General features: G+C 46.1%; 1 protein-coding gene across 9 annotated transcripts in view; it reads left to right on the top strand.

Annotated features, from left to right (window-relative positions):
- Positions 1-20,606, top strand: part of Ccdc125 (coiled-coil domain containing 125) — a 37,249-nt gene extending 16,643 nt beyond the window's left edge. For all 9 annotated transcript variants that reach the window (XM_042261741.2, XM_042261738.2, XM_042261737.2 and 6 more), the window contains 10 exons: positions 1,459-1,517; positions 3,080-3,166; positions 5,158-5,235; positions 5,936-6,021; positions 9,643-9,725; positions 11,807-11,922; positions 13,543-13,650; positions 14,810-14,981; positions 18,257-18,387; positions 19,665-20,606. In XM_042261741.2, coding sequence (XP_042117675.1) covers positions 1,459-1,517; positions 3,080-3,166; positions 5,158-5,235; positions 5,936-6,021; positions 9,643-9,725; positions 11,807-11,922; positions 13,543-13,650; positions 14,810-14,981; positions 18,257-18,387; positions 19,665-19,973 — 1,229 coding nt within the window. In that variant the 3' untranslated portion in view covers positions 19,974-20,606. The remainder of the gene's footprint in view (positions 1-1,458; positions 1,518-3,079; positions 3,167-5,157; positions 5,236-5,935; positions 6,022-9,642; positions 9,726-11,806; positions 11,923-13,542; positions 13,651-14,809; positions 14,982-18,256; positions 18,388-19,664) is intronic.
- The last annotated feature ends 775 nt before the right edge of the window (positions 20,607-21,381 follow it).

Below are 21,381 nucleotides of genomic sequence, written 5' to 3'. Positions count from 1 at the left end.
AAATAAATAAATCTTAAAAAAAAAAAATCAAGTACTTTTACTTGAAATAAGACTCTGGTTAGCCTATCTTACCTTTCCATGGTTCCGAGGGGTGTAGTAGCGCGCTTCAGCCAGCAGGAGGCGCTGGTATAGCACCAACACAGGTCCTGTTGAATGCCTTGGCTGGCCACAGAGTGAGCACAGGCAGGAGGCGGCGGTGGGCAGTTCTTCCTGTGACTCCCTGGAGCTGCAGGGCGTGGAGAGTTCCAGGCCGCTCTAAGCCCCTCTCTGTCTCTGCAGACAGGAGGTCTGCCAGCAGGTCCAGCTCCAAGCCCTCTCTGTGCCTCTGTAGGGTGCCGGGGTCAGTGCCCGGTCTGTCTTAACTAGGGGAAACTGTGGAAGCCTCGGGCTAGGGCGGGGAGCCAGCACCCAGGGAGCCCCACTCACAGCGGTTTCCCTGGTCTGGGGGCTAAACCTGCCGCGGAACTGAGCCCGGATGAGCCCCCTTTCAGGAATGGAACCGTGTAGGTTTTTCCTGGTTTTACGGAGCTCTGCAGGCGATACCCTGCAGCTTCAGGTGCCCGCCAGCCGCCAGCCGGGGAGGAAGCTGAGGGCGGGAGCCATCCAGGCCTTTGGAATTTGCCCCACATGAGCACCGGATATTGGTGAAATTATGAAGGCCAGTCCACGTAGTTAAAAGGGAGGTTTATTTTGTGGGGTGACTTACAAGTGAAGGAATAGGTAACAGGGTCTGGGAAAGGTGTAGCACAGTCCACCGGTGTTCTCTGGAGAACTCTGCTCGGTCTACCTCCAGTGTCCAGGGTCTGGGGACCAAGAGAGCTCCCCCATCTGGATCCTGGGTCTTCAGGGTCCTCTTTTGGCCCTGCCTTGTAGGCATGACAGTTACTGAAGCCTCAGTGGGGGTGGTACTTCCAGATCAAAGCTGGAAAGGCTACCCACTACATTTAACTCATGGGTATTTTAGGGTTAATTTAAAAAATATTTATTTATTTAATGTATGTGAGTGCTCTTTCTGAATGTACACCTTTATGTCAGAAGAGGGCATCAGATCCCACTATAGATGGTTGGGACCATGTGGGTGCTGGGAATTGAACTCAGGACCTCTGGAAAGAGCAGCCAATACTCTTAACTGCTGAGCCATCTCTCCAGCCCTAGGGTTCATATTTTTATCATTAGTTATCTTATTATAATTTTTTCATTTTGTAATTTAGAGAAAATACATATTTAATATTTGTAAGCAGATGCCTTGTATTTTGCAGAGAGGCGGGACATTTGAGACAGAGTTTCTCGACATAGCCCTGGCTGTCCTGGAACTCACTGTAAACCAGGCTGGCCTCAAACTCAAAGAAATCTACCTGCCTCTGCCTCCTGAGTGCTAAATATTAAGGAGTGTGCCATCAGACCCAACTAAATGCCCTGTATTTAACTAAAGAAACTATTCAATTCTTCCTCCAATAGATTCTAACTCAGAATTGTCAAATGAACAATTGAGGCAACGTCTTCGTGAAACTTTAGAGGTACGTCCTGCATGATATTAAGTGAGTATTATACCCCCATCCATTTCTCCAAACTTCCTCTTCTTCCCTTCATCTCGAGCTCCTACTTTTCAACAGGCATCCATTTCTTATTATCTATTATCTATCTATCTATCTATCTATCTATCTATCTATCTATTATCTATCTATCTATCTATCTATATCATCTATCTCTTTATCTATCTATCTATCTATCATCTATCTATCATCTATCCATCCATCCATCCATCTATCCATCTCCTTCCTTCTGTCCTTTCTTCCTTTCTCTCTCTTTTCTCTCTCTCTCTCTCTCTCTCTCTCTCTCTCTCTCTCTCTCTCTCTCTCTGTTTGTATGGGTGCCTGTGGCATAGCATACGTGTGGATATCAGAGAACAGCTTGCTGGAGTTGATCCTCTCCTTCCGCCCCGTGGGAACCAGGGATCGAACTCAGGTGGTCAGACTTGGTGGGAAGCCCCTTAACCTGCTTGCTGGCCCTGGCCCTCGTCTCTTAGAGTCCTCTCATGTAAGCATGCCCACCACTTCTGTCTGGCTTCTCTAAACCTCTCTAAACAACTGCTGGGAAAAGTCAGTGTTGCTTCCTTGTAGACGCCTTATCTTCACCTGGGGATTAAAACTATGCCCTACCATGCCAAGCTGAGAATATAGCTATTTGAGACCCTTTGTAAAAGAAAACAACACCAAGATTTTTCTTTTCCTTAGGATTAGCTGCCTGCCTGTGTGGATAAAAACAGGAGACAGACTTTTGTTTCAACTGTGAAGGGGACCCCTGCACAGTGGGGGCTCCCTCCCAGACCCCCCCCAATCAGGCCCAAACCACACCCAAACACCTGCTTTCCCAGAGAGATCCTTTATTAAGGAGAGTTAAAGTGGCTGCTTTCTGACTCAGGCAGGAAAACTGCAGCCAATGACCTTGCAGATGTCATTGTTAAGAGAAGAAGGGGAGGTCTGTGTTAGAAGGGACGAGGATGCGGTGGTAGAGGAGGTGGGGACAAGGGAGAAGGGGACAAGGGAGAGGAGGAAGGGGGATTTGTCCCCGTGGGACAAAGGACTGCCTCTGGAGAGAGGAGACAGATGTGGCACCTAGGAAAACGGTGGTCTGTAACGGTAAGGGGAAAACCCTGTGTTAGGACGAGGTGTTTAACTTTGATTGGGCATGTTAATTAGGTGAACCAAAGAGGGCTTCTGATTGGTTAACACCAATATTTTGATAGCTGAACCTTGGTAGTCAGCCTCAGGAGGAGGAGGTTGACAAATAAGGAAAGACCTTGGTGGCGAGCTTTAGGAATATCATCTAATGGTTTTTTAACAAGGCAGAGAGAATGGGGGAGAAGGGCAAGGCCTGCCAGAGCCACAAGCTTGAGTGGGCTCGTGTCCCTTCAACCTGGAGTGTGAGAGTGAGGCTCTTGGTTGTAGCCAGACTGCCTCACTGCAGTGTCTGTAGGAACTCACGGCCTTGTGTAAGGGTAAATGTGGACTAGCCAGGTGGACAGTTCAGGGATCACATGTCTTGCAGCCAGGAAGGCTTACTGTGTTTCTGTCCTCAGGAAGTGGAGATTTTAAAAACTGAACTTGAAGCATCTCAGAGACAACTTGAAGGTAAAGAGGAAGCATTGAAAATCCTTCAGAGCATGGTAAGAATTGATTTCTGAATGTTTCATCACTTAACACATTCCAATAATAAGTGGAATTATGATCCCTGCACACAGGAGGCATGTCAGGAGAATTGAGAGTTCAAGACCAGTCTGGGCTACATACATCCTGAGACCCTGTTTTGGAAACACACACACACCACCACCACCACCACCACCACCACCACCACCAACAACAACAACAACAACAACAACAACAACAACCAACAGTAGGGCTGGAGAGATGGCTCAGAGGTTAAGGGCACTGGTTGCTCTTCCAAAGGTCCTGAGTTCAATTCCCAGCAACCACATGGTGGCTCACAACCATCTGTAATGAGATCTGGCACCCTCTTCTAGCCAGCAGGCATACAAGCAGACAGAACACTGTATACATAATAAATAAATAATTAAAAAAATAATAACCAACAGTAATTAGTGATTTTTTTACCATATAAAATAAAAGTATCAGTGCTTAATACTGCTGGGTTTTTGAGATACAGATATTTTAATAGCATAATTTCCTGATCTTTAAGTATACAGTTAATTTTTACTAACCTCTGAGTTGTACCGCCATCACTAGAATCTAATTTTAGAGCATTTTCATTATTTAAAAGAATGAATCTTCCAGGGGCTGGAGAGATGGCTCAGCGGTTAGGAGAACTTCCAGAGGTCCTGAGTTCAATTCTTAGCAACTACATGGTGGCCCACAACCATCTATGAAGAGACCTGGTGCCCTCTTCTGGCATGAGGCATACATGCAGACAGAACACTGTATACATAATAATAGATAAACACATCTTAAAAACAAAAGAAAACAGAAAAAATGAGCCTTGCAAATGTTAGCAGTTACTTCTGATGACAGTCCCTGATTCACGGACCCACACTTTTTAATGAATTTGTCTTTTTACCTTTTCTCTTTCAAACAAACACAACCAAGCAATTTGTGTCTGTAATCGGTTAGTTAGTATGCTTTTGAGGTTCATGCATGTCATAGCGTATATCAATACTTTCTTCTCCTTCTTCCTCCTCCTCCCCCTTTTAAGTTTATTGAGACAGGGTTTCTCTGTAACAGCCCTGACTGTTGTGTCCTGGAACTCACTCTGTAGCCCAGGTTGGCCTCCAACTCAAGATCTGCCTCTGCCTTTTAGGGGTTGGGATTAAAGGTGTCCAGAACCACCGCCCGGTGATACTTTTTTCTTTTTCTTTTCTTTTTTTTTTTTTTTTTTTTTGGTTTTTCGAGACAGGGTTTCTCTGTGTAGCTTTGCGCCTTTCCTGGAGCTCACTTGGTAGCCCAGGCTGGCCTTGAACTCACAGAGATCCGCCTGGCTCTGCCTCCTGAGTGCTGGGATTAAAGGCGTGCGCCACCAACCCCCGGCTTTCTTTTTCTTTTTAATAGTCTGTTGTATAGCCATGCATGTTTTATTTCTCCTTCACCACCAGCTGGTGTATATCAGACTTATATCTTCTTTCTGACCATGGTGAATAACACTGCTGTGTGTGTTTCCCTGAGAAGAAAACGCATTCAATCACTCACATTTGGGAGGAGGGGAGAGCCAGGCCAAGGTCTCCTGAACTTTAAATTCTCAGTCTTCACGAAGCATTGTTGACGTACCTGTCTCATCCTGCCAATAGTCTGTTATCGTTAATTAAAATATGGGGTGGAGAGATGACTGAGCAGTTGACGGCACATACTGCCTTCACGTAGGGCTCAAGTTTGGTTCCCAGCACCTAAGTCAGGCAGCTCCCAACAGCCTGTCCCTCCAGCTCCAGGAGATCTGACGCCCTCTTCTGGCCTCCTCAGGCCCCTGCACACCCATGCACACATTTATACATAGATACACAGACATTGAAAGTGAATAAACTATGCGTACTGAAAATAAAAAAAAAAACTTTAAAAAATAAAACATGTATATGGCAATATGTGCATATATTATACAAATAGGAATGTTTAAAACTTAATTAAACTGATGCTTTTCCTTATTTTTTTTCCTCAGGCAGTACTTGACAAGGCCACAAGTCACACACAGACAGTGCTTCAAAAAACTATAGAGCAAAAGAGAGCTCTGGAGAAGGTATTTGTGACTGTCGGCCTTGGCATGCTCAGTCTGATAAGATTTAAATGTAATTTCCTTAGGCTCAGCACAGTAGCGGGCGGCGGGGGGCGGGGGTGCTCCTGCAAGGAGTGCTCAGTCTCTGATGGTGGTCCTTTGGACACTTACATTTGAAATCAGATTGTCACATGGGTAAAGTGCAGCCTCGTCAGGTCCCTTTTGTGGAAGCAGAAGGTCCGCCAACCTAGACCGGTCCTGTGCCCCAGGCAGGGTCAGCGTGTTTCTGAGTCCCCCCACTGTATGTAGACTTAGGATCATCACGGATGTCACTCTCCTGTGTCAACTGGATTCCTCTTTGATGGGGCCGTTTGGGCTGAGACTCCCAAGAGTAAATTTAGTTTCTGGTGTCTACATGGGCAAAGGTGGGCTCTGAGAAATCTGGGCTCAGTACAACCAAAGTTTGAACCCAAACCGTTCGAAATTTCTGTGTTCAGTGAGCTTTGGCAAAGTGTGTCTGAGTGCTAAGAAAAAAAAATCCATTCAATGTATTTTACAAATGCCATTGACTCTTCTGAGTGGCGTTTTCTTTTCATTGTTCTATGATTAAATGACTTTCACCCATTCTGTGACTCAAAATGGTTTATACTGATAATTTTCCATGAGATGCTCTTTTTTTGTTTGTTTACTTTTTTATCTGAAGGTGCTCTTTCTCTTTCTATAGGAAATAAATGCCTTGCAGTGGGAAATGGAATTTGATCACGATAGATTTAAAACTATAGAGGAATCTTGGACCCAAAAATATGACAGGTTTGTACATGAATGGCAGTGAGGATTAGACCTAGGGCCTTGTGTGTGCTGTGCAGTTACATTACAACCGAGGCCCACCCTCAGCCCAGCTATGGATAGTATTGTCCATAATTGTCCCAAGGAACATTTTAAAATGCATCTAATTCAAATGTAGTTTTAGGCAGAAGAGGGCATCAGATCCCCTGAAGCTGGAGTTCTGGGCAGTTCTAAGTCACCTGACATAGGTATTGGGAACCAAACTGGAATCGTCTTTTTTTTTTTTTTTTAAGATTTATTTATTATGTTTATAGTATTCTATCTGCATGTATCCCTGCCCGCCAGAAGAGGGCACCAGATCTCATTTTAGGTGGCTATTAGCCCCCATGTGGTTGCTGGGAACCGAACTTAGGTCCTCTGGAAGAGCAGCCAATGCTCTTAACCTTTGAGCCATCTCTCCAGCCCATGGAGTCTTCTAAAAACACATTATACACTCTTAACCACTAAGCCATCTCTCTAGACCCCCTCCCTCCTTTTTTTCTTATTCTTGAGAAAGGCTCTCGATACATAGCCTAGGCTGGCGTGCCTCAGCCTCCCAAGCCCAAGTGATTACAGAAGTGTACTGCCATTCCCAGCTAAACTGTACGTGTATTTGTCTGTGTGTGTGTGTGTGTGTGTGTGTGTGTGTGTGTGTGTGTGTGTATTTATATGCAGGTACTGGGCTAGCATGGGCAAGGCTCTGGGTTTATACTCACTAACTTTGTGGGGAAAATTAGAGAAAGAAAAAAATTCATTGTGAAAACCAATTCCTGGAACTTCAGGAAACCTATTTTGTGTTTCTCTCTCTCTCTCTCTCTCTCTCTCTCTCTCTCTCTCTCTCTCATTTGCTTTACATGTATTTATTAATTTCTGTGGGGGGCTAGCACATGCTACAGTGAGCATGAGAAGTCAGAGGACAACCTGCAGGAGTTCACTCTCCACCATGTAGATCCTGGGGAGAAAATTCAGGTCACTGGGCTTGGCGCAAATGACCCATTAGGCCATCTCATTGGCCCTACATTTCATTTTTAGTTGGGAAACTTTACTATCATGGTTATATTTATTGACTTATTTTGAGACAGGGCCTTGTGTATCACAGGTTCATCAAAGATGACCTTGACCTTCTGATCTTCCTGCCTCCACTTCCTGAGGGGTGAGGTTATGGGTGTGGGTTGCCCTGCCCAGTTTACATGGTGCTGGTGACTAAACCCAGGACTTCCTGGGTACTAGGCAAGCACTTGACCAGCGAAGCTATACCCCCAACAACCCATCTCATGACTGTTTTTTAATAATCTGACGTCAGTCTGGAGTAGAGCATAGAGTAATCGCAACAACTATCATCCTGAAGTGTCTTGATAAGTATCTTTTTTATTTTAAAATTTACCTTTGTTTATTAAGGGGGGGTGGGCATGACACAGGAACACAGTGGTGATATGTAGAGGTCAGTGGACAGTGGACAGCTTGCAAGAGTTGGTTCTCTCCTACTATGTGGATCTTAGGAATTGAACTCCGGAATTCAGCCACGGCAGCAAATGCCTTTACCCATTGAGCTATCTGACCGGTCCAATTGATTGGTATTTTTATTAAAGCTTTAAGCTTAATAAGCTCTGGCTTGTGTGTGTTTTTTTTTTTTTTTTAGATTACTTTTGTTACTTTTAATCATGCATCTATGTGTCTAAGTGTGCCCATGTGTACGTGAGTGGAGGTGCCCACAGAGGTTGGAAGAGGGCATTGGACCCCTGGTGCTAGAGTTACACTCCTTGTAACTCCAGCTGCCCGACATGGGTGCTGGGAACTGAACTTGGGTCCTTTGCAAGAGTGGTGTGTGCCCTTGACCCCTGGGTTTCTGTTCTAACGAGGTTTCTTTCTCCTGCTAAGCTTCCGGTGCTGGATAATTAAGGAAAGTTTCGTAACTAACCCCACCGTTATTCAATAGTGCCCTCCTGCTCTTCCTTCCGTTTGGTTTTTTGCAGTGCTGGAGGTCAAACCCAGGGCCTCGTGCATTCCGGCAGGCTGGACGAATGCTGCCCTGCTGAGCTGCATTGCCAGCCCTTTCTTCCTCCTTTGTACTTTTTTAATCATGTGAACTCTAACATAACATTTACCATCCTGCCCGTTTTAAAACGAATACTTCAGTGACCTTAAATCCCACATAGGGTTGCTGGCTCATAACATCAATACTCGAGGCTAAAGCAGAAGGACTATTGTGAGTCTGAGGGCAGCCTGGACTGCAGTGGAAATTGGGCCAGCCAGGGCTACACGGCAAGATCCTGTCTCCAGAATCAAATGACATGATCACGTGAGACCGGGCGTGGTGCACACACAGCCTGTAATGACACCAGGGAGCCAGCAGGGGGAGCAGTTAAGTGTAAGCTGTAGAGCAAGACTCTGGGCACCTGACAGGAGGAGAATCAGGAGTTCAAGATCATCCTCAGCTATTTAGAGAGTTCAAGGTCAGCCCAAGCTACACCAGACAAATAAAAATCCACGGGGAGAAGTTCACTGTGCAGTCATCACCACACTCACCCCGAATCCCATCACACAGCTACTCTTCATTGTGCTTCCCACAGCCCCTGACTACTGACGTTCAATTTCTGTTCTCTGTGAATTTGCCTACTCCAAGGGCTTCACATTTACAGAATCATACAGTATTTGTCCTTTTTAATCGTCTTGAAAGGTTCCTTTGTGTAACATGTTTCAGAATTTCCAAGATTTCCAACGTTCTTCCGAGAAGAAGATCATACTTGGGTGTTTTGTTTTGTTTTTTGTTTTTGTTTTTGGAGACAAGGTTTCTCTGTGTAGCACTTGCTGTCCTGGAACTCACTCTGTAGACCAGGCTGGCCTTGAACAGAGATCCACCTGCCTCTGCCTCCCGAGTGTTGGGGTTAAAGGTGTGGGTGTGCGGGCTGATCATATTTATTTACTCCTCCAATCCTAGATGGCCACTGGCGCTTGCTTCTGCCCTACAGCTATTTTTAATAAAGGCCCTCGGAACATGGGTGGCTATTCTCTCCACCATCCCCCAGTGAAGGACTTTGCCTCTTTTTTTTTTTTTTTTTTTTTTTTTTAGAATTAAAGCAACATTGAGCAGGAGTTATAGACTTTTCATATGCCCTCCCCCATGCACAGTTTTCTGTTGTCAGCTTCCTCATTAGCTTAGTTAGTCCAGTGGTTAGAGTCCACGGCCTACAGTGACTCATATCGACCAATATTCAAGTTGACTGACAGGAAGACCTGTTACAGAGTCAGTGTCCAAACGGTTATTGAGTTGAATTAAAATTACATTAATGTGAGTGAGAATGCGAATTAATGCAAATTCTGGGCCTGCTTATTTCTCAACTCTTAAAAGAGTTAAGAGTATAAATTGAAGGTGGGTGAGATGGTTGAGTAGATAAAAATCACTTGCCTCGAAGCCCAAAGACCTGAGTTCGATCCCAGGACCCACATAGTAGAAGAGAACCCACTCCCACAAATTGTCCTTTGACCCCAATATGTGCACTTTTGTGCCTCCCACAAATAAAATAAATAACCTGTAATAATTGTAGAAATAAAATGTTTTTGCTCATCGAAGAGGTGTTAATTATCTAGGGTTTTTTTTTTTTCCAGACTAAACTGTGACAATGCAGTTCTCAGAGAGAATCTGAAGGTGAAAACAGAGGAGATTAAAATGCTCAAGTCTGAAAATGCTGGTGAGTTGGGGGCTGGGAGGATGGCTCAAAGGTTAAGAGCACTGGCTGCTTGTCCAGAGGTCCTGAGTTCAATTCCCGGCAACTACTTGGTGGCTCATAACCATCTATAATGGGATTTGATGCCCTCTTCTGGCCTGCAGGTGTACATGCAGGCAGAACACACACACGCGCGCACGCACGCGCACACACACACACACACACACACACACACACACACAAAAGGTGGGGGGAAGAAAATGCTGGTGAAATATGTTAGCCAGATGGTGGTGGGCCACACCTTTAATCCCATCACTCAGGAGGCAGAGATAGGTGAATCTCTGAATTTGAGGCCAGCCTGGTCTACAGAGCAAGTTCCAGGACAGCCAGAGGTGTTACACAGAGAAACTGTGTCTTGAAAAACCAAATAAGTAAATAAGTAATCAATCTCTCTCCATAAAGCAGAATAGAATGGCAGTAGAACATGATGCCAAGGCCGCTAAGGTGTACACTCACATGGAAAAGCCGAATGTTACATATTTCTTAGATGACGAACCACCTTTTGGTGGCGCTGAATTTTTTTTTTTTTTTTTTTTTTTTTTTTTTTTTTTCTCGAGACAGGGTTTCTCTGTGTAGCTTTGGTGCCTTTCCTGGAACTCACTCTGTAGATCAGGCTGGCCTCGAACTCACAGAGATCTGCCTGGCTCTGCCTCCGGAGTGCTGGGATTAAAGGCGTGCACCACCACCGCCCATCTTTCTTACAGATTTTTAAGAAAAGATGCTAATCCCTCTCCTCAGCAGAAACTAGGTGATGGTCCGAAGGGAACAAAACACACCTTGAATCAGACCTCGGGACTGAGAGGCTCTTGGTGCTCCTGTAGCCCCCCCTCCCCCATGAGATGTGGACACAGGTGTATCTGAGCGTCCAGCTGCTCCTCTATTAGATTAGTCCAGGGCAGGCGCTGCCGGGTCACGGGCCCTCTCAGTCCTCTGACACTCACTCTGCCTCAAGAGGAAAGTTCGATGATCTGATTGGCCTTGAAATCACACCATCACACCCAGGCCTCTCATGAAAACTCTTTGTTGTGATTTTTTGACACAGACTTTCTCTGTGTAGCCTTGGCTGTCCTGGAACTCGCTCTGTAGACCAGAGTGGCCTCGAACTCAGAGATCTGCCTGCCTCTGCCTCCCAAGTGCAGGGACTAAAGTAGTGTGCCACTATACCTGGCGTGAAGGCTCTTAATAGAAAAAAAAATCTGATGGCATTTGGGTAACGGGCACATTTGACGTGAATATAGTGTAGGAGATCTCACTGCCTAGTCTTCTCGGTGTCTGAAGTAGAATAAGGCAGAAAAGACCAGTTATCACGTAGTGATTTGTTGATTTAGTTAGTGATTTACTTAAAGCACCGCGTTTACCGCCTGTTTGCCAAACATGACCTCACTTGCTCCCTGGGAGAGAGTGCCCTGCAGGAACAGCTGGAACAGGGGGCCGTCGCCCTTAGCAGCCTGCTGCCTCAGAGGCGTCTGTAAGAGCTTGTCTCTCTGCCCGTCCCGCCTTGTGAAAATACAAACCAGACCCGACATGAAAGCCTCTCAGGAGGTACCCTGGCTTCGGTCCACGGTGACTTCTCATCCCTTCCAATCCCGTTCCAGAAGTATTCTCACAACATTCTTCAGAGTCTCTGAATAATTTACCTTACTTGTTCACTTAAAAAAAAAAAAAGTCTACGGGCGTTGGTGGCTCATGCCTTTAATCCCAGCACTGGGGAGGCAGAGCCAGGCGGATCTCTGTGAGTTCGAGGCCAGCCTGGTCTACAGAGCGAGATCCAGGACAGGCTCCAAACTACCCTGTATCAAAAAACAAACAAACAAACAAACAAACAAACAAACAAACAAACAAACAAGAAGTAGCTATTACACATCTCTTTTCTCCCATGATACCCCCTACTTCATCAGCTAGGTTTTCTGGATGGAGCCCAATCTTGTAATCTGTCTGATGTCCGTGTTGCTTAGAAGAAATGAGTGTGTGGTTTTGGTGTAACTCCACAGAGAGGCCGCGGTCGGCCTCAGAGAACTAACACTGTCGTGTGTGGCCCTTCCTAGTTTTGAATCAGCGGTACTTGGAGGCCCTCGCCATGCTTGACATCACACAGCAGAAGATGGCTCAGGAGAACATGGGTCAGGAGGACAGCGGCTTTACAGAGGTGTCGGGTCTCGAGGTACGTGGCTGGGAGGGACACTGGCCGCTTTCCTATCCCTGGTGCCTGCTCTAGGACAGCAACGTACTCAGCTGTACTGACTAGGGTGCCAGCGGCCCACAGGATTGTGCAGGTTGCTTCTTGCCACCTGCCGCTCCCATGCGGGGCATCCTCAGCTACAGCACACACCCCTGGAGCCTCCCTGCTGGGGGCACAGCTCTCTCTCTCCGAGGACTTTCACACATTATCCTCACTGAGGCTGCCAAGGGGTGTCACGGAACTAGGGCTGGGTAGGTTCTGTTGTTCTCCCACAGTGACAAGGGAACCCGAGGCTTCCCCGGGCCCAGAACAAAGCTCTGCCGATGTGTCGTCAGGGGTTTACAATGCGGAAGTTTAGCTCGTGAGGGACAGAGGGCCTCGGGATTTATAAGAAGCACGCCTTCCACTCAGTGGAGAACCCAGAAAAAAAGAAGGCACCCGTCACCAAGACAGGCATTGCGCTGGCCTTCCCAAGGGTCAGGTCTTCTAACACGGTTAACCCTCCCACTCTGACGCAGACTCTACATCACAAGTGAGGTGAGAGAGGGATGAGGGGTAGTTTCCCCCTGCCACGCGGCTAGTAGTTTACACCTGGGCAGACTGGAGTTAGGTAATTTTACAGTAAGTTCCTTATGAAACTTTGAAATGCATGGCACAATATTACATAGACCGCTCACCTCCGTTAAATTAGTAAGTGGGGGTGGGGTGGGAGGGGCTTGCTTTTCTTTGAGTTACAGGGTCAACCAGGAGTGACCCTGTTTCTTCACTTCAGCCTTAGTCAAGTTTCGAGGGGCCGGGGCTACAAGTAACTTCACTACTGTCATTACCCAAGAAATAGTTTATGACTGCAGAGAAATGTTTTAAAAGATTTATTTATTGATGTATATTTTAAAATGTAGTACATGATTGCAGAGTGATTTTTTTTACAAGATTTATTTATTTATTTATGTGAGTGCTCTATCTGCATGTACGCCTTTATGCCACAAGAGGGCATCAGATCCCACGATAGATGGTTGTGAGCCACCATGTGGTTTCTGGGGATTGAACCTGTGCCCTCTGGGAGAGCAGCCAGTGCTCTAAACTGCTGAGCCATCTCTCCAGCCCCAGAGTGGAACTATGATTGCTTTCGCCAGGGGTATAATAAAAGTCACCGTTCGTTCTGAGCACAGTCTTGTTGGAGGAGATGGACACAGGGAATGCTGGCTAGAAGGCCACGCTTATCACAGGAAGCACTCATTGTGGACGTTGGTATTAACGCCTTGGTTAGGCTAAATTCTTGCTGCACATTCAAAGCTATTGGAGACGAATACCAGGATTAAAGGTTTTGAGAGTGGGAAGGAAGAAATGTAAACTCTTTGAAGCTTTTGTTGCAAGTAACGATGCCTCATTTGTGGTCATTTCCACTCAGGTTATGAATTCCTCACTTCAGTTTTCTTCAAAAATATATATACTATATACATCACATATATTACACACACACACACACACACACACACACACTTTCCACTTTCTTGGATCAGAGGCTTGACGAACGTGCATGGCTGTGCAGTGGTGTCTATATGTGGCTGAGACACTTGGTAACAGGTGCCTTTGGGTTTCAAGCTTGCAGTCCTCGGAGCCTGCCTGTGTCGCGGTCCTGGAGGGAGCCCCTGTTCTTGTGCCAAAATGGCAGCATCCACGCGGAAACTGGTTCTTCAGCTCAGACAGGAGGTATTTATCCGACGCCTTGGTGCCGGCTCTTTATGAGCCGTGGGATAAATGGCAGTATTTGCAAGAATGAACTTGGCCTTAGGAGTCACTGGCTGGGGAACCCAGGCTTGGTTTTATGTGATAGCATTAACTTGTACAGTAGATTTCTTTTACCGGGTTCCAAAGCACACAGAGTACATTGCATGGACTCTGAAGCCAGGTAAAGTTGTTTGACTCCGTGTGCAGTTAGTATTTCTTACATTCGTATTTTCTCATTTATGCATGGCCCCAAATCACAGTTAACAGAGGGAAGAGGTGTGTTTACACTTAAAATCACTACAATCAACACTGGTAGTGGGAAGATGAACGTGCTTATCTGAAACGAAAGGAAGGCTCATGCATATATGAGTGCATCTTAGCAACGCTGTCTGCTGTTCATGTGGCTTTGGGCAGAATAAGTCTCAGTTCCCTCATAGGTTAACACGATATCTTGGGAGAAACAGACATGATGTTTATCATCAACAGGCCAGACCTTTAGTCATCTGATAAGTTGCCCTTATAATTGGACTTTAATTATAAATGGTTAAGTTTACAAACCAAATTTGTGATTTGCCAAAAATTCTAAAACTGTTTTACTTTTTATTTTGAGACAGGCTTTCTCTGTATAGCCCTGGCTGTTCTGGGACTCACTTTGTAGCCCAGGCTGGCCTTGAACTCAGAGATCCGCCTGTCTCTGCCTCCCCAGTGCTGGGATTAAAGTCATGTGCCACTGTGCCCAGCCACTGTCTTACCTTTTTTTGAAGATAAGGAATTTAAAGCCTTTTAGACCACATGGGGAGTCTAACAGCCAAACACTGGCTACCCCTCAAGAACAGCATATAATCACATGGATCAGACTCAAGCTCAGCTAGGTGCGGTGTTAACCAAGGTCAAACTGAAATGCAGCCTTGGGCGGTTCCCTTCCTCTGAGATTGGGGCAGGACAGGCACAGGGCCAAGCCAGGGTTGGGAGTTTCAAGACCTGGATTGGCAGGGAGCTGGCATCCAGGCCAGAGTGCTGGTCGGATGGATGGGTGCTGACTTAAGCAGACAGACTAGAGGGACTAGAAGCTAGGAATACAGAGATTCACATGCAAAAAACGATTCCCTTCGCCTCTGCTGGCTCCCCAACTCTCTTGCAGTTGGAAACTCTGCAGAAGAGTAAGGAAGAGGCTCATATAATGGCAGATGCATTCAGAATTGCTTTTGAGCAACAGCTCATGCGGACGAACGACCAGGCCCTGAGATTGGCACACGGGGATAAGTGGAGAAGAGCAGCAACGTGGATCAACAGGCAACACCTGAAAGAGGATGGTAACTGGGGGAGTGGGGGGTGGATGAGTGGGGGGGTGAGGAGGGGAGGGGGGGTAGGTGAGGAGGAGTGGGGGGGGGTTGGCTGCTCTGGGATATAGTCAAAGTCAGTGAAGCAGAGACAATGTACTGATTGATACACAAAAGGTGTTGTTTTTTGGGTAAAACAAGTCCCTCATACCAAAGCCCCTGATCTAATTGATATAACGGAAACTTCCCATGTGCTTGCCGTTCATTTGAGATTTAGCTCGTGTTGGGGCTGAAGAGATGGCTCAGCCGTGAAAAGTACTTACTACACACGCCCAACAACTTGACTTTGACCCCGAGCCCAAACGTGGAGGGGGCCGGTGTTCGGTGTTTCCAGGGTGGGGCGAAGAAAGAGGGTCACTCCAAGATGAATTTTAGACTCTCTGGCGGCAGGGAGGAGCAGTTCCTATGAACTGAACCCTGAAGAGCTGTGCAAAGGCTGTGTGTGTATTGATTGATTGTTACACAAAAGGTGTTTTTGGTAAAGCAAGTCCTCCATACCAAAGCCCCCGATCCAATCTGTGTGCTCTCTGAAGGAAAATACGGCACCCCAGCACCCTCAGTCCTTATTGTGTACTGTTTGCGGTCCTCAAGAATTCAAGAGATCCCGGTGTGCCAGGACCATCTTGTAACCAAAGTCATGCAAATGCTCTAAAGCTCCTTAAGAAAAATAGAAAGAAGGGTTGGAGATTTAGCTCAGTGGGAGAGCACCTGCCTAGCAAGCACAAGGCCCTGGGTTTGGTCCTCAGCTCCGAGGGGGGGTGGGGAAGCTCTATCGATTACTGCAAACAATCAGTTTTCCACAATTTCTCCAAGTCCTTCTGGAAAACAACTACTCATTCTGGAAGTTTTCCCTAGATACAGTGAAAACCATTGTTTCATTCTAATGCTTACCATAGATACAATGCCTCTACTAATTTTTCCTCTACAGGAGGGAGAAAACCTGACTCCACAAAGTTGTCCACTGATCTCCACGAGCAGGCCATGGTTGACACACATGCCCTCCCCCCCCCCCCCCTGCCACGAACACACAATAATAATTTTGTTTTAAATTAGCAACTGTGGAACACCAGGCATAGCGGTACATTACTACTTCCGCAATGCCGGACGGAGGCTGAGGCCAGTGGGAATTCTAAAAGAAGACATTGGCAATCACACATGCAAATGAGCTTCCAAGTTAATAAAACCACAAAGAAACAGAATAAGGGGCTGGAGAGGTAGCTCAGAGGTTAAGCGCACTGGCTGTTCTTCCAGAGGTCCTGAGTTCAATTCCCAGCAACCACATGGTGGCTCACAACCATCTACAGTGAGATCTGGTGCCCTCTTCTGGCCTGCAGACAGAATACTCACTGTATACATAATAAATAAATAAATCTTAAAAAGAAACAGAATAAGCTCCTTCTAACACTTTGGGTGGTGTATGTGTGTGTGTACATGTGCATGCTGGTGCCTAGCGTAGTTGGGATTTTCTTTGGGCCGCCAACCAACTCCCAAGTAAAGACACAGAGACTTATTATTAATTATGCATACTTGGCCTTAGCTTAGGCTTATCGCACTAGCTCTTTTAACTATGTTTATTATTATTACTATTACTAATTCTATCTCTGTCAAGCCTAGATTCTTCCTCCTACTTACTTTCTCTGCCTGGAAGCCCTGCCTATACCTTCTGCCTAGCTATCAGCTGTTTTTATTAGACCAATCAGGTGCCTTAGGCAGGCAAGGTAAACAAATCCAGCACATCTCTGCATAAATAAATATTCCACAACCGCCTATGAAGACCAGAAGAGGGTGCTGGAGTCCCTGGGGCCAGAGTCAGAGGTGGCTGTAATTGGAACTGAACTCGGGTCCTCTGTAAGAGCAGTAATCACAGCCAAGTCATCTCTTCAGTGCTTCCCGATAGTCTTCTACCTCACTTACACAAGTCTCTGCTTTGTGGGAAGAGACATAATTAATACAAGTGCTCTGATTAGTTGGGAATGGTGGTGCATGTCTGTAATCCCAGCATCCAGAAGCTGGGGCAGACCTGTGTTCCTGGAGGAACTAACTCAAGAGACTCTCAAATGCCAAGAAGAAAGTGAGGCCGCACATAGCATTTAGCTGGGCATGATGGTGCACACCTTTAATCCCAGAACCAAGAAGGCAGAGGCAGGTGAATCTCTGTGGGTTCCAGGCCAGTGTGGTCTACATAGGAGTTATAGGCTCGTTAGATACCTAGTGAAAGAAACCTTGTCTCAAAAAAAAAAACAAAAAGGCATTTAGCTGGGCATGGTGGCAGATGTCAGAAACCCCAGCATTTAGAAGGTAGAGGGAGATCAGAAACTCAATCCAGCCTATGTTTCAGTTTAAGCCCTGGGACCCACACACTGGAAGGAGAGAACTGACTCCCCAAAGTTGTCCTCTGACCTCTACATGCTCATCATGACACATGTGTGTGCCCATCTGCCTCCCAAGGGCTGGGATTACAGGTGTGCCACCACACCTGGCTTTTTCTACAAATTTTGTTTTGTGATGCATCAAGATCTAGAGAATCATTTTGTATGTTAACACTGGGCTAAGTGTTTTCACAATTACGTTTCTATGATGATTAAATAATGTCCACAAACTCTGCCACTTGAACCAAGTTTAACAGGGCAGGCATTTTCTAACCACTCACCATGCAGCTTCAGAATGTTCTGTCTTCTCAGACACTGTCATTAAGTGACAGCTCCCCCAGCTGGTGGGATACAGTGAAGATGTTTAAAATGGTAAACTTGACATTTTGTCTTCCCAAAACTGACAATGGCAAATAGGAAGGCAGTGTTCCCACCAGAGGCCAGGAGGAAACTCGGGAAACCCCTCTGAAACTCAGTGCTTAGGAGGCTGAGGGAGGGCTCTGTGCAGGCAGGCCTTTCTGGCGCTAAGCTGTTGGCGTGGACCAGGCTTCTGTGGCCTGCACTTCTGTCGGCCTGTGTGGTGTTTTCAAACAGTGTGGTTAGGGGCTGACATCTAAAATTGGGAAATCTCACACACAGACCTGGTTTCTGCTGCTCCAGAAGACCGTGATGACCAAGGGCCTGAGCCTGCCCCTCCGGGTCCCCACCCATACCCAGAAATCCACATTCCCCCATCATGCTGTGCAATCTACACCTTGTGGTTTTGTGGGAATGATCTCTGGATTTAGGAATTAATTAGCCTTGGCACACAGATACTTCTTTTACTGCAATTAACACCAGTGAGTGTATTCTCAGCTGGATTCTCCCACTGAATTTTAGGCTATCAAGCACAAAGGAGAAAGAAGACCTTGGGGCAGAGGCTGCTGGGGATACTTCCTTCGGAAAACAGTTCCAAGAGGACTGAAGACCAAGACAACCCACAAGATGTCTTTAAGATGCTAATAGATTTGGTTAGTACGGGACCTTCCCTTGCTTTTTGTTAGGGGCTGTGGTTTAGCTAATCCTCCTGTTCCAGGCCTCACTTGTCTCCTAAGCCCTTTGTCCACCGGGCACCATGTCCTATCACATCCCTGCCATCTCTCTCCACCTCTGTACAGGTCCCACACCTGAAGAGGGGGTCACTGACTCATTCCCACCAGTTCAGTGCCTGCATTGATGTGCAGCCCGGGGCACTGGCGTGTTCCAGGCACTTTGTCACAGTCCCCTTAAGTCACCAATGCAGCCTGCAATCGGGCCTGGTACCCTTCCACAGATGGCTACTCAACAGAGACACTGACACAGTGCTTAGAGCAAACACACTTCAGCTCTACCGATCAATTTATTTGCATATAAATACATAAAACAATTTTAGATACAGCTTTACATATTCTTTTACAAGTCAGTACATGTTGAGATTTCATACGTATGTACAGTCCTCCCTGTCTCTACATGACTTACAGGGCTAGAGAGAAGTAACACTGACTCGCTGGGATTTTTAAAGGAAGCTTTATTATTGGTGTATGTTTGTATGATGTATGCGTGAGCAGGGCATGTCATGGCACATGTGTCATGTCAGAGGACAGCTCTGTAGATCGGCTCTGTCCTTCCACCTTTATGTGCGTTCCAAGGATTGACTCAGTTCAGCAAGCCTGCATGGCAAGTATGCTACTTAATGAGCCACCTCTCTGCTGCCCTCCACCCCACCCCCTTAAAAAAAAGAATCCCGGGCTGGAGAGAGGGCTGTGTGGCTCCTTGGTTAAGAGCATTTACTTCAGTTCACAACACTGACACTGAGTGGTTCACAGCCACCTGTAAATCCAGTTTCAGAAGATCTGGCACCCTCTTCCGGACTTCTCAGGTACCTGCACACACATGGCACATATACACACATATACATAAAAATCGAAAATAAAAAATAAAGCACAATTGCAGCCACCTCGATGGCCAGCAGGTAAAGGAGTCTGCTGCCAACCAAGCCCGACAACTTGAATTCCACTCCAGGACCCACATGGGGGAGGGAAAGAACCGAGTCCTGCAAGTTGTTCTCCAACACCCACACGCACTCCATGGTACACATATAAACACGCTCACGCATAAATTTAAGAACTTCACTTAACCCCCCAGCATTGAGTCAGGATTACTCTAATTGCGATGAAGTTACTATTTAGGATGCAGTACTTTGACGGATGTCCTTTGCCTGCACATGTCCTGACTCACTAACTGGCACACCCCTAACTTCTGCTCACAGCTGAATGACAAAGAAGAGGCACTGGCCCATCAAAGAAAGGTCAGTTACATGCTTGCCCGGGCGCTGGAAGACAAGGACACGGCTGCAAAGAATGAAGGCAAAATTCCCACGAACCACAGTGTCCCACTCACAACCCCCAGGTCGGAAGCTTCAGAACGCTGTGTTTTGCATGATCCAGCACACTCACGTGTTCACATTTCTGATCCTGTGGGTTGCATTTGTTCAGTCCAGCACCCCCGGAGAGATTCAAACTGCTCAAGAACTCTTAAAAGATCCTGTTCTTTGCCGTCAAATATATTTAAAAAATAAACCAGTTGAAATTAGAATTAGAGCTATTAAAAATCAGATTTGGGAGCTGAAAATGTATCTCGGAGGTAGGACACTTGGTTAGTGTGCGTAAGGCCTTGGGTTTAGCACATGGTGGTGCACGCCTTTAATCCCAGTACTCGGGAAGCAGAGCCAGGCAGCAGATCTCTGACTTTGAGAGTAGCCTGGTCTACATAGCGAGTTTCAGGAAGGCCTTGGGTTTGATGTTCAGCATTGTAAAGACTTTGAGAAAGAACACAGGGTGTGGAGGATACTTGTAAATCCCAATACTTGGGAAGCTTAGGCAAAGACTACTGTGAATTTGATGGCTGATTAGATTACAGACTGTTGTCAAAAACAGAAAAAGAATTACATAATGTTGATAGTAAGTTGTATGCTTTCTAGTTGTTTTTAAAATGTATTAGCATAGTAATTTACAAAGTAGTAAGTTCATTATGATATCTTAATACATATATTAACAATATATATGTTTTGACCACATCCCTCCCTTTTAATTTTAGGATGCAGCTTAAGTAATCAAACCTTTAACACATGTCCTATAAGAAATGTATTAGTACTGTATTCTATAAAATGTATTATGTTGACATTTTATTTATAAAATACTTTTCCACATTTTGACAGTTTCAGTGTTCATCTATCTTATAAACAAATATTCTTGGGAAAACATTATGTTACTTATGGAGCTGGGGAGACAGCTCAGCTGGTGAAGTGTTCGCCATGCAAGCACAAGGCTGAGTTTGGTCCTCAGCAGCCGCATGAAAAGCCAGGTCCAGTGGAGCGTATCTGTAACCTGGCTGATGGAGAATGCAGAGGCAGGTGGATCCCTCAGGCTTCCGGGCCAGCCAGCCTAGTCTAATATGAGAGCCCCAGACCCCAGTGTGACCCTGTCTCAAAAAAATAAGGTAGGCAACACCTAAGGCTGACTTCTGGTGAGCACATGCGTGCACACATGTACATACACACCCCATTACTTTCTTTTTTTTTTTTCCCCGAGACAGAGTTTCTCTGTGTAGCTTTGCACTTTTCCTGGATCTCGCTCTGTAGCCCAGGCTGGCCTCAAACTCACAGAGATCCGCCTGCCTCCCAAATGCTGGGATTAAAGGTGTGCACCACCACTGCCCGGCACCATGACTTTCTTATGAAGTAATTTTTCTACTGGATGTGGTGGTACATCCCTGTAAACCCAACACTTAGGAGGCTTCAGGGTTGCAAACCTTAGCACAGCCTGGATGCTACCTAGCCAAAAAATTGTCTCAAAAACCAAAACTAGAGCTCATGGCATGGTTCAGGGGGTAAAGGCTCCCACTACCAAACATAATGACTTTAGTTTGATCCCCAGCATCCATAAGGGAGGAGAGAATCAACTCCCAAGAGTTGTTCTCTGACCTCC

This window comes from Peromyscus maniculatus, chromosome 15, assembly GCF_049852395.1.
Source record: "Peromyscus maniculatus bairdii isolate BWxNUB_F1_BW_parent chromosome 15, HU_Pman_BW_mat_3.1, whole genome shotgun sequence".
In the NCBI taxonomy this organism is placed as follows: Eukaryota; Metazoa; Chordata; class Mammalia; order Rodentia; family Cricetidae; genus Peromyscus; species Peromyscus maniculatus.
Note: the sequence above shows the minus strand (reverse complement) of the source record. Positions and strands in the feature narration are given on the sequence as shown.